At 38.0% G+C, this 20,189-nt stretch overlaps 1 protein-coding gene across 1 annotated transcript in view; it reads left to right on the top strand.

The window, feature by feature from the left end:
* Nucleotides 1-20,189, top strand: part of brinp2 (bone morphogenetic protein/retinoic acid inducible neural-specific 2) — a 204,892-nt gene that overhangs the window by 107,773 nt on the left and 76,930 nt on the right. Inside the window, exons 3-4 of the mRNA XM_072364312.1 lie at nt 16,861-17,051; nt 19,567-19,748. Coding sequence (XP_072220413.1) covers nt 16,861-17,051; nt 19,567-19,748 — 373 coding nt within the window. The remainder of the gene's footprint in view (nt 1-16,860; nt 17,052-19,566; nt 19,749-20,189) is intronic.

Below are 20,189 nucleotides of genomic sequence, written 5' to 3'. Positions count from 1 at the left end.
GCCATGCTGTATCTCAAAGCTGAATGGGCATTTTTTTGTCAAACAGCAAGAATATCCAGTGGCATCAGTTTTTTGTGTTCATGATTCAGACTCTTTTTTGACTTCGGAACAAACCGGACTAATGTGTGAAATCTGATTAGAAATCAGTTTATTACACTATCATTGTCCCTAATAATTTGCAGTCCTGGAAACAAAAAAAAAAAGAAAAAAGAATGACTTTAAGTTGTTGCTGAAAATCATGATTGAGCATATTTATATTTGCTTTGTTCATACTCATCCTTTGTTTCTATTATCTATGAATAAAACTCAAGGTGGAAGAAACACTCCGGTTTAGACAGCAGAAACCAAACAGCTTACTTCGCAACTCATTGTGAAATGACAGACAAAAGAGTTGCCAAACAACGAATGTCAAGACAAATTAAATTTCTGGTTGAACCAGACGGAAAGACGGGGGGGCAAGGGAATGAGGCGTGCTGAGCAGGGACAGGGAAGACAGGAACTGATAAGAAAAGGGGAAAACTGCTAAAAAGAAGAACAAAAGGAATGGATAAAGGAGGGAAGTATCAGGACAGGGCCCTATCTGGAAAAGGGTAGAGAAATATGCGTGTGTGTGTGTGTGAGTGTGTACTCATTTGTTTTCACTTTCGTGTAAGTGTGGAAGACAAATTGGCCATATGGATAAGAACAGACGGTGGCCAGGTTGTGCTAAGAACCAGTTAGTTTTACCACATTGTGTTGTTTGGCAGTAAGCCTAATGTTTAGCACTCTGGGAACTGGCAAAGTAATGGGAGCATCCAAACTGCCACAGAACTGACTTTTTAAGGCTTCTAGGACACCACAAGGTGCATTTTCTGGCAAATAGTGGCCCAGTTGAACAGCAGGACTGTGGCCTCGTGCAGAGAGACTATGATATTGTATTCACATGAAAATGTCATGTCCAGCTGCCAAAACAGACATCACAGATAATCTAATTGTTGCTCAATTGGCATGTACTAAAGATATAGCTTTTTATCCAATTATTATAAACATGTAGAAAAGACCAATATGGCAACATTGATAAGATGCACTTTCAAACATCTTGTGGTGTTTGTAGGTACTCCTCTCAAAATGCATACAGCCCCAACATCGTTCAGCAACATACTCGAGTCGGCTGTAAGTCACCCAAGAGGTGACACAGAGGGTATAAAAAAAGACCTCAAAGCCTTATTTGTAAAGTCACTGGCTTTGAGTACTAATCAAAACTCAAATCAAATTCTGAAAAACTATTTTATCAATGTTAAAACACAATTGACGAGTTCCATAAAAAAAAAGCTGATAGGTGCCACCTGCACTGAGACTGAACATTGAGACCAAGCACACCCTTCTGCCAACAGCAGTGACTGACAGCAGCAGGCTCCTCCAATGTGCCTCACTACACTAGAAACTCAGAAAAAAAAAACATCACATGAACATGACAAAGAGCCAAACGCACTGACCCAGCCACCAAATGTCAGTCTGACTGAGCATGTGCACAATGATCAGAGAAGGCTGATCCATGGAGTCCCCGCTTTGCAAACCACGGGATTAACCAATGTCATGCAAGACACTACAAGATGACCCCAGAGGTCTCAATCCCTTTTGCTGGCCTGACAAGGACCAACTACAGTAGGAATGAAAAGCACACTCCAAATCCCGCAAATTCCCAGCCGTCTCCTTTATGGAAGTTAGTCCTGCAGTTATAAGGTTTGCCTGTTTCTTTGAGAAGACTAATGCCACCACTGTGAAATGGCACTCCACACATTTTTTTCATATGATAATCTTGTACAACATACTTCTGTCTGACCAATGAAAAATGATTAAATCTTGAGATAAACTATGAGTTAAATGACTATGAAGAATATGAGCTGACCTGTTAGTAGTAAGACCCAACATTTATTTTTTCTCCTTATTAAAATATAGCCACGAATTTCCTGAGCTCTCATCTGTTGTTTTAAACAATATATTACAGCTAGAACCATGTCCAATTGGAGATAATATGAGACTCCTCTATTAGAGGAGTAGTGTTTTTTTCCAGAGCTGCCAACATCAAGTTCTAATAAGTGTCATACTCCTAAGTCTGTGCTGGCTCTGGGGCCACAGACAATCTTCACCCCATACTAGTACACTGGAATGGGATTGTAATTGGTCCTTGTGCCCGCATGTGTGCACATGTCACGTGTGCACAAGCAGTATGTGAATTTGCTGGGAAAACAACATCCCGCAGGGACATGATCGACAGCAAGCTGTGATAATAAGTGCCACAAGATCTGTGTATAAATGTGTACTGATTCAATTATTTCATCCCAGCTGGAGTAAAAAGCCGCTAACAAACTCATTCGCGTACATTGTGCTGATTTTCTGTTAGGAAATGACTCAAGGGCAAGACTGTAAGATGTGGAATAACCTGCATTCGCTGACTTGCCTGTGCTATCTCTTTCAATTTGGCAAGAATCTATTTGAATGATAACTCTGTGGTTTAGTCTCTGTTCACCAAAGCAAAGGGCGGGAGCTTGTTGCAGTGTATGTCAGAAGAGGGTGAGCAGCAAGATCCTGGTCTCTGATAATAATGCCTGATCTCATTTGGTTGAAACTGCCCCCCATGCAACATGAGATAATTGAGCTTGTTGTAAGCTGGCTCAATTAGCTAATTTTGTCATATAAGTCTAGATATATAATTGGAGCTGTATAAGTGACACAGCGGCAGAGGGAAAGAGAAGAGATATGGAGGCAAGTGAACTATGAAAGAGGCATGAATAATGTAGGATGGACCAAAGAAAGGTTAACTCAATTCTACTGATAAAATAGTTTATACTTCCTCCAATAGAAGTATACTAATAGTATACTTTTTTAGTAATAATACAGTTTTTCTAGTCTTTCTTGTAGGTTTGTGTACTTGTACCTTTTAAGACTGATGCACTGCTCTTGTCAACATTTGTCAGCATTCACAAAGATTTGGTTTTCTGATTATTTTTTATGCATAAAGGGGAAAATGAATAATTTACAATGATTTTATTGAATTTTATTAAATCATAATTTTAAGAGAAGTTTTTAAACAATCTTTTTTTTCATTTGGATTTGCTCTCATTTCTCATTTTACTCTTCTGTCTATACTGAATTACAAATTTGGTTGATTTTTTTCTTTTTTAATCATAGATATGTAAAGCTATGTTCACATTCAGCAGAGAGCTGAAGTCTGGAATGTGTTCCACTTCAGATAGTTTTTTTTCAGTCAGTGAAATCTCTCATGACAAATCTGCCATTCAAACGTTTAAGAAAGAAATGTTTACGGCACAACTTGGGTCTCTTTTTTTCCCTGTAGTTTTTTGTCTATCTCTACACTGTCTTATAAACAATGGGGGAAGAAAGCAGAATATTAACTGTAAATAAACAACAACAGTTATGTTTTGAAGATCCCGCACTTTCGGGAAATTGGATTTGTTTAAAAACAACTCATGAGTTAATTAAAAAACAGAAATATTAAATGAACAATTACGTTTAAATACAAATCGTGAAATTAACATTGTTATCTGTGAGCCACATGATATGTGCTTATTAGCATTGTTACTAATATAATTGTAGGTAATGCCAGTGTGAGTTTGAATGAGTTTTTAATAGAACCCTGGTATTTTAATTTCACTCTGACTTTCTGTTGCATTTATTATGCCTTAACCAATAATGGCAACCATTTTTATTAGAATTAGTTCATATGTCCTTTTTATTTGACTTTTGTTGCAATATAAAGACCTTATTTTTTTCTATGAAGTTAATTTGTAGATTTATTAAAAAAAAAAAAAAAGATTTACTTGTTTAAATCCCGATCTGCAACACAGTAAAGAGTGGAGAAAAAGTGAAAATTTTAAAATGATTGATTATTTGATTCACATTAGGCTCATGATGCGTGTTAAACATATTATGGTATTCTTTTTAAGGCAGCAAAACCTTGTAAAATAAACATTAATTGGAAAATATGGAACACACAAAATAGAACATCCTGATTTCTGTCTACCTGAGACATGAGCCTTTTCACCGTCACATATGTCCGAATATTTTAGTTTTTTTTATTGAAAAAACTAATACTGGTATAATAAGCTGCTGAGCTTTTTTTTTACGTTATATTGGAAACTCATGGAAGCAGAGAAAAACAGAGACACTAATGAAGAATGATAAAAGTAAAAGACGAATGCTGCTTGTCAGTTACTTCACCAGTGAGCATGACTATTTAACCAATTTACTGTTAATGCTTTTGCTGCACAAAAGACATGCACTGGAAATGAAACTGCAGCTAATTGCTCATGTCTTTCCTTGAAATCCATTTATTAAAAGATGTGTCTGCAATCTGCGTAACCAAATTAATTCCACAGACCTAAGAAAACTTTGAAAACTTTCTCACTGTATGATTCAGGGAGACCTGTGCACATCAATAAGTAATCTCCCTTGCGTAGTAAGAGTTATGAATAATGCAAGTGGCCACATAGCTGTGCCTTCTCAGAAATGTATTACCACCGAGTGGCAGGAATACCACACAGAGACAGGCAGTGCGTTTCTCAACAAATTAACACTGGCAGAGCACTTTTTATGTCAAAGACACCTGAGATATTTAATCTCAGTGTCTTTCAGAACAATTATTCAGCCTGAGAAATAATCAAATTGAAGCCTTCTCAATTGAAATTGATTCATTTTAATGCAGAAATGTTTATCTCATGATGAAATGATAGACTTCATCTCTTTTTTTCTGACCTAAGGGAGATGGATACAAATATTAATAAACCTCAAACCTAGTTCTTTTAGTTTTGAAGGGAAATAGGACACACCAGCCTCCATTCGCACACACACACACACACACACACACACACACACACACACACACACACACAAGGAGGGATTGTCTGCAGCAATACTCTCAAAATAGCTAAGAAATTTAACAGGGAAAGTAAAGCATTCATCTCCTTGATTTCTTCAGGATGATACTAATACAGTAAGGCAGGGAGGGAAATTCAGAGCATGTCACGAATCCTCAGGGTTTACTTTTTTAAGCCTTCCTCTGCAAAATATGTTCAGAAGTCTCTCCTAAAGTATTACCAAAACAAGTAGGATGTTACTGAATGTAACTTAATTGTCATATCTCGAGTCTATAGTATGACATTATGAAACCAATGTAGAAGTTTATGTTAGGATCTTGTAACAGTAGGGTTGTAGCTGCACTCTTTCTTTTTAATTGTTAAAAAAGGGCATTTTTAACCAAAATGGTCATTTGTACATTCAGCTTCTTCACGAAAATATAGTAAAGATTATAGGTATATCCTATGACCGACAATTCCTGTTTCCATATGGGGTATAACAAGTAGAGCAAATGTATTTACCTTGCACCCATGTATATCACCTCATGTATGTTGCTTGTAACAGCATAAAAATGTAGATATGGTAAACTGGAAGATCACCCGTTTATGCTGTGTGCTCAGCTTCTCTGCAAATTTAGAACTTTTTGTATATATATAAAATGTATCTACATTTGTCAACTTCGCCTGAATCCAATCATTGAAGGAAAAAGTTTTTTTTTCTTTTCAATGTGTTTTAACACTGGTATTTATTCACTGCTGTGAATAATCACATTAAAATAATGTGCAACCTCTAGTGATTGTGGAAGCATGTGGGTCCATAGGCTAAAAATGGCTAACGTGACGTCCCTGTCACATTGTAAAAAGAATGTGTTTTAGCCCTAATCACGATCCATTTCTAACCCCAACCAGAAAGTTTAAAATCCCACGCCTAACCAATTGATGGTATGATCTAAAGCCAACTAGGAAAAGTTTTTGTCATAACATGTTGTGTATACATGTTACTGTTGCAACCTATAAAATGGCATACAAGTACAAGACTGTTGCAATGTAAAATTTGAGCTCAAATAGGAACGTGTTCTCATTGTTCCAAAGTAATGTTTTTGTTTGAATAAGGTTAGGGTTAATAGGTTTAATAGGAGTACAATATACTTTATTTGCTGTGTGTTGTAGAACTATAAAGAATAGAACTGACTTGGTGAATTTACACCAGCATTAAAGTAAATGACTCCAATGGTTTCACAAAACCTTGTTGATACAAACTGCATTTAGGCTTAGAGCTAATAATGGCTCTCACAATTTACTGCATTACTGTCAAACACCAGCAGTTTCAATGACACATTTTGTATAGATTGTGGTGTTATAAGCAAACAAGATGCTGCAGAAGCATGACAAGTTTTAAAAATAGATGACAGAGACAGCCAACCTAGATACGCCAGTGCTGTAAGTAGGCAGGTGATGCCTTGTAGAGATTTGGGACACACTGAAAATGTAATATTAAACCATGTTGAATTGGTTGACTTCCCCTCCATAAAAATCTACTCTAAACCGAGACTACTGCACAAATAAAACTGGAGTAAAACTTGCTCCAAAAAAAAAAAAAAAAAAGAATTGTTCATCTTACTGTACCATGAAATCCATTTCATTGATCCATTGATCCATTGAAACTGATATATTGCATTGAAACCAAATTTTGTCCTCAAGTAATCTTCATCTGTCCCTTCACATCACAACTCCCATCAGATGTCACAACGAGATCGCTGTTTGAGGCCCCCTGCAGCAAGCCTCTGGTTTAATTCCTTACAGGAGAAGCATAATAACTTGGGTGTGAACAAGTCAGACATCATTAAAAAACATGCACTGGTTTTGGCCCTCCATGCTGGGTTGACGGTCTATTTCCAAAGGGCTCGTGCAAGGCAACAGGGAGTTTTTAATGAATTCAGATCCCAGAACAAGAGACCTGATGATTGAGCTCCCAGGCTGAGAATTTAAAACAGTCCTTGCTCTATAACATATAGCCAAGCTTTTTTTATATATATTACCTTTGATCAAGTGTTTGACAAACATGTGGCACCTTGAAGGTTAATGGGCCTTATGGACAGTTTTGCTCCTAATTAACTGAAGTATAAGAATGTAATAGGTATGTCAGTCTATATTTACACATCGTCTTATATTTAAAATTTAAAGGATATTCTTTTCAGAGAAATAAAGTAGGTGCTGATAAGCAGTTCATCAGCAGAACTATGAAAACTGTGATTCATTTCCCCTTAGTTTTACATTCTTGTAGGTAGGGTCGGTGCACTTTTTTATATGTTTGAGATCAAGGTGTATGAGTCAACTAGCCATCAAAATGGCCACCAATGCCCTGATTAAATAACTACACCAACACGCCTTAGTGTCCAGAGAAGAGGATCACCTTACCTCTGTAAAATGGAGGAAAAGGGCTAAGTGATATGGCGAAAGAGGGGGTTTTGGGATTTGATCATGGTTTCTGTAGACTTTGGCTCCTTACATCATGCACTCTACATATACTTTATTTAGGCTTTCAAAATACTATGTCTGTTAATTCAAAGCAAGTTACTTCTTTTTTTTAGATTATATTCTCAACGTGTAATCTTCTTCTTTTTTTTTTGGATAATGCACTGAGCTCTTTAGTACGGAAGCCGAGACTGGCTATGGAGTTTTTTTTTTTTTTTTCATGCACTGTTACCCTAAGGCAGCAAAACCTTGTAATATAAACATTAATTGGAAACTATGGAACACACAAAATAGAACATCCTGATTTCTGTCTACCTGAGACATGAGCCTTTTTTTCTTTTTTGTGATAACAACTGTTATTTTGTGATAACAACTTATTATTTCTAAGTTGTGAAAAAAAAACCACTTATTATTTCGTTATCTCGATATAACAAAGATAGTTTTCTCATGATAATTAATTTCAACCTACAAGAGCTGCCTCGAACGGCTTTCATAGCCACTGGCTATAGCTGTAGCCTTCTGGTAAGTTACGCTTTACGTTAGTTTGTGTCACAGCCACAGCTGCTACTCCAGGGCCTGCTTAGTGTTTGTTTGGTTTCTCCTGGTTTTCCATCTACCAGCAGGAGGAGGGGATGCCATGTAGCCCTGACACACCAGTTTTCCATTCTCTCTTAATTATCTTCCATGTATAAATACTTGGGTTTCTTCCCCATTCTTTTCCATTGTCTTGTGTTTTTTGGATTACATCTTGGATTTCGCTTTACGTTTTAGATTTATTCTTACATCTTTCTTTGGATTATCTGTGCCTGAGCTCACCTGTGAGTTTGTTGCCTACCTGCTTCTGTCCACTCCACAGGTGATGTGATTGTGTGCAAGTCCTCAATAAACTTAACATTTTGGAATACAAGCTACTTCACCCGTTTCTGTGTCTCCGCGCCGGGGTCCAACCTTCAGCAGAACGTGACAAGTTTGTTTACTTGATTGGGTTTATTTAGGGGCTACGGGTTAGCAAATGTACAAAGCCGTTTGTGGCAGCTCTTGTAGATTGAAATCAAGACGAACACATTAGAAATGTATTTTCGTTATCACGAGAAAAATTATCTTTGTTATATCGAGATAACGAAATAAAAAGTTTTTTTGTTTTTTCACAACTTTGAAATAATAAGTTGTTATCACGAAATAACAGTCCATGAAAAAAAAATCCATGGTTGTTCTCGGCTTCCGTACTTTGGTATTCTTCAAACTGATTTCCATTTATAAATCAGTTTATCTTTAAGCAGAGCCAGATATTATAGACCCTAAGTGGGAACAATAGTCAACATTTGTTTGATTACTACCTCAGAATTGGACAAATGAGTGAATTGAGTTACTTGAGCCTGATCAACCCCTCTGCTATATTGTAAATGCACCACTAGTTGTTTGAGGACTAATTCCCAAACTGGGACACCAGAAAATACCACAAATGCACTCCCCCATAAACCATCGACATCACGAGAGGAAAATAAAGAAAAGCAAAAACTTTGGATGCTTTAAAGTCATTTAAACATAATTAAATTCTCTTCAGCAACAGAAACTTAACACTGGAAATTCCCCAACTCTCCATAAATACTTTACTGTGGAACAGTGAATCTAGGTTCTCAATGGTCTGGTTAAATGTCACCCAGTTAGAGGTTACATTGGGCTGTCTAAGATTAGATGAAGACAAAGTAAATATTAGATGACTGTTCCGCATGGTAAACAAACTAATTCTTCAGATCAGTATTTCAAGCAATTTCAGCTGCTGAAATTGCTATGCCTGTATGACTGTCCATGTTTCTTCTCCTCTGCAGCAATAATAAAGATCCCCTGAGCATAATAGCATAATAAAAACACTTTCAATGAGATTGTAGAAAATACCGCCTCCCTTTTTTTTGCACCAAGGCTCATTTCCATGGAGGATTGGTTGCGTAGCAGTGAAGCATAATTTTCACGAAGAAACTTGAAGGTTATGAAACCCCTCAACCAGCAACTCCACAAATAGCATGAAATCATAAGTGGGTCACTTCTTATTAATAGGTGAGACTGTACCTGATTCAGGTGAAACTGCTCATTATAAAGTTTCAGCTCGGTTCACTTGCAACACCACAAACTTCTCATCATGAGTCAGAGCTTGGAACAAACAGGCTTGTGGTGAACACAGGGGGAGAGATCAGAAGTATGCACTGCACCAAACTTGCAGTTCTTACTGTGGTATATCTTTCTTTTCAATCTTTCCCTCCTCTAATTTTGCCTTTCAAATTCTTTTGAAAAACTCTTGACTTTATTCTCGAAGTGCTTTGACTTTAGGACAACCCACTTAGATGGATGATAAGCTACAAGGAGACCTAAAGAAACTTTGCCCACAGCTTGTTGGTACCGATGTGCTACACACAGCACATCTTTACTGCTGAATCAACAAATCACTATTTATGTGGAGAAAAAAAAAGAATCAGCACAATTTAAGATTAACTGGAAAACATCTGTCGCCACTTATGTGTAGCTGTAAAGATGGAGCAACAGCTGTTTGGCCATCTTTGTCTTCCTCATGGTGACATATTTTGAGTGAAAGTAGAATACTATATGTATATGAGATATGATAGGATGGAATTTCACAAAAAAGGACCTGGCTTATGAAGCTACGGAGCAGTGATTCAGACATTTTTTTAGTTTAACACCACTCCACCAACTTTTTATGGCACTCCCACATATGGCCTCGGATTGTGTTTGGTGTGACACATATTATATACAATAAAAGGTAATAGATATATGTAGCATTAATCTTGTTAACTTGTTCATAAGATATTTTACAAATATAGCTGTAAAATCAGCCGTCAGTGCTATGGCTTTAAATCTGAAGAGTGTCATCTGCAGTCTCAGAGAGGTGAGGTCAGACAGTTCTTATGTTCTATGCAGAAAAGTGGAGGAACCACTGGATGGGGCTGTAAAGCTAAAGTGCAAACCCTGTGAGAAACCAGTGGCTACAGAAGCTACAAGGCTACAGGAGCAAGCTCGCACAAACAAGACTAAGAATCTATTTAGTGTGTTTTTCCGTTGCTATGAAGATATCAGGCCTGGCACGTTCTGTTATGGCTGTGATGGCACAAAATCCAACTTAATTACCGTAGCCTTCATATCATACCCAAATATGTTTATGATGTTCCATCAAAAATACCAGAAAGGACACATTCATACACTCTTCATATTTTGGTTGGCTGCTTTTTAAATTTGACCCCAGAACAGTTTTGGTACCAAAATAAGTATGCAGGTCTGTCAACCGGGAAATTAATTTTCTTAACATGTTTTCTCTCTGTCGTGCACTCATTCACAACTCAGGCAGTTAAATAGTGAGTCTCAGTACACAGGGTGGCAGCCGATGCTGGGTGCGATTGAGGCTTAGCCAACACTAATATTACATTACCAGCTGACAACGTTGTCAAGGCAATGCTTCATATTATCTTTTATTGTTACTTTTCTCATGTTGAAAGTGATTTAATATGAAAACATCACTATTCTGATACATCCACCAGCATGAAACTTTCTTTAATTTAGATTTCCCTTCTTGAGAATCGCTCTCTGATTAAAATTGTACAGCAGGATTATCCCAGTATTTGAATTGCCGATTGCATAGCTCAGAGGAGTCAGTGTTGCAGCAAAGAACAAAGAACAGGCAGTGTCTTCAGCTGACTGGAGGAGATGGGGGTGGATTAGCCGATATATTATTTGTGTTTTGATGTAAAATAACTCATTTTATTGAATGGGCACAAAGGTATTGTCTTGCTAAAACTATTTTCAGCCCATGGTTTTTATCATGACAAAAACGTGTACACTTTTTAGCAACACGCATCATTTTTTTTCTTTTTAGGGGACTAATTAATGAATTAATTACTGCTGGAGTGGGACATGAAATCAAAATAGACACAAAATAGAGCAGCTGTTTTATTTTTTTGCTTTGTAAATATTTAACGTTAACCAAACAATGATTTTTAAATTAATTATATTTGTTACTAAAAATACATGGAGGGGGCTGTCAGGTCCCCTCAAAATGCCGGTGCTTATTTTCAGAGGGTATATAGAAATTTACTCTGGTTGATAGGCCTTTGTTGTGGATTAATGTCCTGACCCCTTGTAAATATTGTCGCAGTGACAAAATTTTGGAGACAGCAATAGCGTTTGCCCACTACATGAATGAGGCCTGACGTCATTTAGGATTCAGATAACATATCATAGCATACATAATGTAACGCAAAGAGCACAACACCTTCATCCCCTACTCTGTGGCCTGGTCCTTTCTTAAGATCTGCAGCATTCGCAGCTGTACTGATGTGAGGCATTTGCTAAATACGAATACATCTACCCTGATATCTGATAGCTAATAATATCCAGGTGTTACTTTCCATAATGCATGCCAAGAGTAACATCCAGGAGAAATTTTTGCATAGCTATAGATTTTTCCTCCCCTTTTTTCCTTTTAAAAACATAATTCCCTTGGTTGTAGCTAAACTGAGTGCCAGAGCTGCAGGTGCAATCAGTGCTGTGCTAAAACCTTTTAATTAACACCATCTATCATCATTAGCCAAACGGTCAGCCAGCAGTCTAACCGTTAACTCTTAGAGAGCGAAGCGAAGAGAAAAGTAAATGATGCAGTGGGCTTCTTTGCTTTTCGGCCCCGTCGCCGTCAGCTCCCCTTCGTTGTGCTCAGTCACTGCAGAGCAGCTCTGAAAACACATCAGTCTGCATCAGCACCACTTAATCAGTCTGCAGCTGCTGGCTGCCATCCTGTGACCCGCTGGACTAAATACTAAGCTAAAACTAATGTCTGCTGATGCATGTGATTGCTGCAGACTAATTGTGGTTTGGTGCATTCGAATGAGACTGACCTTTGGTTTTAGAAATCTTGTCGTTTACTGTAAGACCTACTGGAATTACAATTGCTATGTTTGTTTGCAAGATGGTAGTTGAAATGACTTTAGCCATTTTGTTTGACCAGAGTTGATGAAACATAAACGAAGCACCATCAGTATTAATCGTTGCAGTCATGTTCAAAAAATTATTTTAAGTATACAGGGATGGTCGAAAAAATCAGCTGAACCTTAGCATGTAAAAAAATATAAGATAAAAACTCTGGTTCAGTGGCTTATAGGATCACCTTCAGCAGCGATAACTTGAAGTAATCATTTTCTGTGTGACATGATCGGTCTTGCATCGTCGTGAAGGAATATTGGCCAACTCAGCGTTGTTTCGGTTCAGGTTGAGGGCAATTATTATGCACCGCTGTCTTAAGGCTTCATCCCAACATATCAATCAGGTTGATATCTGGACTTTGGCTTGGTCATTGCAAAACCTTGATTCTTTGATTTGTTTTCAGCCATTCTGTTGTAGATTTGCTGCTGTGTTTGCGATCACTGTACTGTTGCATTCACCAATTTCTGCCAAGGTTTAGCTGTCAGACAGATGGCCTCATATTTCACTCCAGAAGACTTTGTACACACAGAAGTTTACACTTGACTCAGTGACTGCAAAGTGGCCAGATCCTGCGGCTGCAAAACAAACTTAAATCATTAACCTTCGACCATAGTTGATATGGTCTTTGTGCTGTGTTTAACTTTCGCCAGACAAGGTGCTGTGCATCATTGTCAAACATCTCCACTTTGATCTTATCTATTAAAAAGACATTTTTGTGTAATTTGTTTATATGCACTTTGCAAACGTGAACAATGCTGCCATATTCTTTTCAGATAGAAGCTTTCTCTCTGAAACATTTTCAAATACATGGGAATAATTTACCTGCCGTTGTGTTCAACCTGTGGAATTCAGGCACTGTAATAAAACAGGCCAATGGGTGGCTGCAGCAATCATTGTGAGGCTGGCTCATTGTGGGGGGTAGAGCACAGTGACAACAAAACTCAGAGCTGCACTGTAGTCATGCAGTGAAAAGTACTTGGAACAAGTGAGACATCTTGGAGTGACTGGCTGAAGAGTCGTACACTGAGCATGCATGAGTTGTGTGGCCAGATTTAAATTGTTGCCTTATGTGAGAATGGACCTTCTAATGAAGTGAAGTGTGACCGTATGTCCCTCAGGCCATTGCTTTCAAGGACAGCTTTGTCATGCTTCGTACTAAATGGTTACAAATCTGAACTCTCCTTTGAAGACTACCGTGCAATGTAGAAACAAAAAAACTAATTATAGCATCTTGTCTTTACTATTGTACGGTCTGAACGACCCTGTTAATATTTACTGTGTATTATTAGGGGGAGCCAGCCTATTGTATGTTTCAAAGTGTAGTTGTAATGCTGTCAACAGCATAATTATGGTATTGTGTTGTTGGTAATGGTAAGCTTTTGACCACAAAAGGGCAGTATAAGGGCAGCTACAGGGAGGCTACGACAGTGTTACAGTACATGTTCCTCTCCCTGTGTATTTAAGTGTGTCTGTGTGTGTGTGTGTGTGTGTGAGAGAGAGAGAGACAGAGAGAGAGAGAGAGAGTAAACTCATGGGAAAACAATGTGTCACTGCTGGTATTTTGTTCATTTCGAGTACATGCATAATGTGCTAATATTCAGTACCTGTTTTGAGAGCAGATGTATGCAGATGAGGTGCAACTGCACTTTTCTGTCAGTATCGGTGTAATAGTCCTGTATCTGGGGCTTCTGCTGTTGCAGGAGTGAAGAGATGAAATGATTATCAGCGGCGTGAGAAATGGATGAAATTTCAACATTCATCTTTTAGTCAGGTGCAGTGTCCTGTTGACCAGTTGTAATGTCTTTGCACTTCGTGACTTTTGTCTACATTCACTCTCTTATTCTCTGACTTGGAACAATCAAATTATGGAGATCCCTTTCTATAGAAATCACATTGTAGTTAATTTAGCATTTTTAGTATTCATTGAAATTTCACTTGAGCAAATATGAACAAATCAGTCCTTCGTGTATATGCTTGAACAGATCTAAGCACTCTGCACATGCACCAAAAGTCCATCTTTTTTGTAAATTACAGCCAAACTTTCAACATAGCTGCTCCCATTGGTATGTATTTCTGATTTTGTCAGACAGCTAAACGAGTCCCAAATTATGACTGAAAATCAGTCCACATAATCTTTATGTGTCAACTTGTGGTCACTTAAAGCATTTCCAGACTCTCACTTTGCTCTAATAAACTGCTGATTTTAAAACGGCAGCATCCTCTGACAAAATCACTATTCAAGTAACTTAAAGACAACTTTTGAGCAGTGAATTCAGTCATACTTTTTTATACACAATGATTTTCAATGAAGAAAATTAGAAACATCTGAATGTCTTGAATGTTTTTGCACACAGCATTTGCAGCAGCAGACATAACACTGCTAAATGTTGGATCTTCCTTGGTGGAGGAAGCATTCTCTGAGCACTCTCGTTCTGTAGGTGTACTTACTTCAACGACTCCAAATGTGTAACCAATTCTAAATTTGGATGGACTTTTATGTATGAAAGGTAATTCTAAAAATCCCTAAATGTACAATTGTGTTACTGTCTCACTTAGTGTATAACAGGCTGTAGAGCCACCATTTGTTGCGTTTCCACTGTTAAATTAAATAAACCTCATTAACAGGGGCACTGTTCCTCGGCAGAAGGAGGATTTTCACGAATCTTATTCGGTCTCACAGTGCTACTTCAAGAACTTTCGTTTGAATTGACCAAAATTACATAAAGAAACATGAACATTAACAGTGAATTTTCTTGACACCACCATACCGTTTGAAAAGGAGAAGAAGATGGTAGAACTTACTTTTGTTGGCACTTAGACCAGTTAGTCAGCTGTGAGCGCATCAGGTCGATGTGATATCCAAGCGGGTCCCCTTCAGGTCTGCTGTCTCTGGGCCTTTCTCAGTTGTTAGCTATTTGTTGATGAATTTCAGCGTTCCTGGTAAGTTGTGGGACTCTTTACCCCAGTGGGGCTTCATGTTGCAAAGGAGACAGAGGTTTGATATCAAGAAATAAAAAATAACACAGCTGTTTGTGGGAATTGGTTTGTTTGTTTGGTCAAACTGCAGTGAGGTGAACAAAAAATGATTTAAAGTTAACAAAAAGTTGACAAGATCCTGCTGGCTTTCTGCAGGGAAGAATATTACTCTGTGTAATAACTTGTGCAGAAGCGGAGGTTAAAACATGCAATGGAAAACAAATGAGATGGAGATGAGAAAATAGTTGGTAGAGGTGTGAGAGGTCTGATTCTTGTCTTGTTAGATAAAGTCAAGGCATTCTTTGATTTACATGTCCAGATAAGGAGAGAAACATTAGGTCTATCTGAGCCTCCTCACTTTACTTTCAAATGAAAGGGTTCTTTTGTTTATTCAGTTAAGGCTTGGTACCAGAGTGCTAATGTCTCCAGATCAGTCATAGCACGGGTCTGGTGGGAGAGAGTCCTTCAAATCATCTCCAAAGGACAAAGGTTACTGTAAATAAGTCTGTCCCCCTACTGGTATGGAAGTCCCTCATCTGTGTCTTTGACATTCTGTGTCAGTCAACAGTCCCACACAGAAATGTTAGTGGAGCCTCTCATAGAATAAGTTCTATGTAAATCCACAACTGAGTTCACAATACACATAACTGATTCACAAATGCTGTATTACACCAGGAAGTGTTTCACATTGGTCTTCAGCACAAAGTGCAGCAGTTTCACAGTAAAAGTTAAAATTATTACATTTACAAGGCTCCAGAAACATTAGATGCTGTGATTTACTTCGTAAAAATTATAACATGAAACTATCCCAAATTCAAAAAATCCAAAATGCTTATAAAGAGGTAGGTGTGGATGGATGGTGGCATCATCACACCACACAGACATACAGAAGAACAAAGTCTGAGTTACATCTAACCCAAAGTTATAGAAAATATAGACTTGTTTGGGGATAAATATTAATAACTACATGGATTCATGGTTTGCATGAGTGCATCTTTTTTTACAATACAACAGGCAATGTAAAACATTACTATCTCACTATTTCTGAACCTTTATGTTGACAGTACTACATTTTGGACTTGTGAACCAACTTGCACTTGTTGCACTTTTTTTCTGAGATTAGTTCTCATTCAATCACAGCACTGCTGACACCTGGTGTCATCTCATATTCAAAACCTTCTCTGCTGTGGATATAATGAAGTTCAGTTTGTTGTACAAAATATAACCTGATATGTCATGAAATGAAATGTTGTCGGTATTTTGACAGAATTAGTTTCTTTTTATTTATTTTTCCATTTTTTTTAGGTTTACTTCCAACACTAGACAGACTCGTATATATATATATATCACTTTGAGGGCAATCGTTTCCCTCCTCCCAATGACATCATGCTGTGTGAAAGAGTAGAAATTGTGACTTGTCATGGTTATGACAATATAACATTACATTTGATAAAGTAGTTATGACAGTAATGCTAATATAATCTATTATATTGTTTTTATATATTGACTTTCTAAAGTACCTTATGGAAACACTGTGTTTAATAATCTATTATTAATGTATTCCTAACTGCAGGGAGTTCAGTCACTGGAAGGTGAACAGCCTGGCTACAGAGAAGAGAGATTTCCTAAAAGCTCCGTTACCCTTAGCACCAGAGTTCCTGCGCAACCTGCGGTTACTGGGACGACGGCCAACCCTGCAGCAAATCAACGAAAACCTCATCAAGAAGTACGGGACCCACTTCCTAGAGTCTGCTACCTTGGGAGGTAAGGAAGGACTGCAGGTGATTGCCTTTATTCCAGGGTTAGAAGGTGTCGGGACACACCAAAAATAGAAGACTTACTCATTTCCAGCCTCAGAGGAGGTCTAGCCTGTGTTAGGGTAGCGCTGCAGAGGAATGTCAAGTGAAAAGCAACAAATGCAACAACATCCACACCTCGCACCTGCAGCATTCAACCAAGGTGTTTTCTCCAGTGGTAACTCTCCACTCATCCTTCACTCTAATGTACAAAAATGTACAGCTGCATATCTTATAAAGCAGTAGACGCTTTTGACTCTTTGCATTAGTTGCTCTTTATTGGAATCCTTTGCTGCCTCCATCCCTAAGGAGAGAAGTAATTCACAAAACAGAATTGCCAGCTGTACTGACTGTGTGCACCTTACGGAAACAAGACTGATGGCTGTTTAATGCTCAGACTGATCAGCTGAGATATTGATATAGTGCTGAGTCTGATCATAACATTGCATAGCCCAGTTGTTGAGTCTGTTTTCACAGCTGGCTGATTTCTAATAGGTGGACTTGTAAAGAAAAGAGTGAAATAAGAGAGGAGGAAGAAAAAGTAAAAAATCTCTCGGCATCCATTACATCAGTCAGGGCAGAATGTACAAGCTCACGAGACTCAGCTTAGTCAACTTTATAACACACAATGAAATAGTGAATTATATTTATTCATTCAAAAGTTCTACAATAGACTTTAGATTATGACAAAACGCATCATCTCTTACTGAAAATATTCATACGTCTTCCACCTGCAGTGTTGGCAGATAGTGGCAGACACACTGATCACACAGCAGACATATCCATTCTCCTAACAGACACAGTCTTTGAACAACCACTTTGATTCTGTATTTTCACCCGACGCCACAGCTACATTATATCTCATTGTATGCACTGGAGCATCAGCATCAGAGACGGAGCAGAGATGACTGCGGTGCCAGGCTGATAGTTAGACTCTATATGTAATTAACAGCCTCAACTAAATGTGCAGAGCCAGTTTCCATACTGATTAGACTGTGGCAGAGAGAAAGCGCCCATCTTTGATATCTGTCTGTTGTTCTCTTTTGTTCTACCATTTTCGCTCCTGTGTAGCCTGCTGTTTTGACGGCAGCGTCAAACTGTGGAGTGTATTTTGCTGAAATGAATTTTAGATTTAATGAAGCTGTGCAGCCTCAAAATATTAATACATTTATGAATTGAGCTGTGATGCCTTGTGGGACCACAAAACTTCTGGACTTTATATTAAATTTGATTGAATAAATATTGAATAAAACAGCAGAGGGGATTGTCATATTAAAAAAAAAAGCAGGCATATTGTCTTTGTCACTACATGGCCTTTATTTATACTTACAACCATGAAAATGTCTTGAGCCACCCCTTTTCTTCATATTTCTTTATACTTTTCTTCCAAGGCGCCAGTGGTCTAAAGTGGTCTAAAGTAAAAGTTTTCTACTCTTTCCGAGAAGCTTTCTTTGGACATTGGCTGCTTTTTCATTTTCTGAAAATGATCAGGTACTTTTTCAGACTAAAAAATAAACTTTTTTGTTATTATTTGTTTGTTAACCTACTTGATGCTGATTTATTAATTAGTCAAGCATAAAAAGGCACCCAGCTTAAGGGTTGAACCACTGTTGTGTCTACACACAACAAACAACTAAGCAAAGAACCAATTTCAAATTATATCTTTTGGCACTTTGTTACTAGCAGCCTGTTAGAGAGACACTATTTAAAATACTGACTCTTTATTAGACTTTTTAATGTTCTTTTTTCCACAAAATGCTACTTTGAGGCTGACTCAAGTGAAGAGGGTTGGATAATTCAAGCGGCAGGTTGGCTCATTGCCAAGTAATACACAGAGACGAGCCAGTTCTGACTTTTTAAAATAGTTTTAAAGGTCAGCAGCCATTTAGGTTTCAGAGGGGTGAATGGCATTAATCAGCAACACTTAGTGAAACTTGATATTACTCTTTACCTTACAGGAAATATACTTAGAGTTTGCATATTTTGCATACGAATGTGGCAAAAAAGCAAATGCTGCTAACTAATTAGCATTAAGGCTAAAAAAGAATAATCAAAGACTGATCAAATTTGTCTTGACTCAACCCCCACCCCCGTCAGTTATCACCATGGAGCCAGAAGAATGTTTGACACACCAGACACCAGAGAGCATGGAATAGTACAACATACTGTTTAATGGTGATGGTTTTATAATTGTCCAACAAAAGGAAGCAAAGCCGAGGAAAATGATACATTGTCTGCATCACAGCAGGCAAACCGCAAAACCACAGTGAGACAGCTGAGGCCTGCCAAAGAAATCCCACATGTAAAACAGAAAGTCACTTAATTTTTCCCAAATACAACTTCAGCCTGTCAGCATGGGACAGCGGAGCGTTCAGAAGCCTTTCTAAACCACATTAGAGAGATGCCATTATTAAGCACGATTTCCAAGGAAATGGGTTATTTTCTCAAAAATGCTCATCGAGTTATTGATCATTGATCCACAGGAGAAGAGTCTTTGACCATTTTCCTGGACAAGCAGAAGCTAAATAAGAAGTCAGAGGGCAACAGCAACAGCTCAGTGGTGTCTCTGGAGCTCCTCCATCAGCTGGCAGCTTCCTACTTCACGGACCGAGAAAGCACCCTAAGGCGACTCCACCACCTCCAGATCGCCACCTCTGCCATTAAGGTACTGCACTCATTGACACAGCGAGCCCGCTTATAGTACATTTCCAGATGCATATTCATTGCTTTGGTGCTTTGGTGTTTCACTGCGCAGCATATAAATAGCAAGTGCAAATGTGTAAATGAAGTGTTTCCTTTTTTCTTTTTGTGTTGTACACAGACTTGTATTTGCAATCCTCCAGTTTCCCAACCAGCCACCGCTCAGGGCAGACATTGCAGCATAAAACTCTTACTAATATTTTATTGCTCTATCAAATAGCTCCAGCAAACAATAACTTTTAAATATATACTCAAGGTACATTGTTCCTCAAAAACTGTCTAAGATATTTGTTTTAAAGAGGAATATTGGATCAGCTGCATAGTCAATGCCCTGTAGCCTTCAGGGGCACTAAAATATGGACATTTTCAAAACGCTCTAAAGTCCTGTAAATAACACGAATACATA

This window comes from Leuresthes tenuis, unplaced genomic scaffold, assembly GCF_036924035.1.
Source record: "Leuresthes tenuis unplaced genomic scaffold, fLeuTen1.0.hap1 SCAF_14, whole genome shotgun sequence".
Lineage (NCBI taxonomy): Eukaryota > Metazoa > Chordata > Actinopteri > Atheriniformes > Atherinopsidae > Leuresthes > Leuresthes tenuis.
Note: the sequence above shows the minus strand (reverse complement) of the source record. Positions and strands in the feature narration are given on the sequence as shown.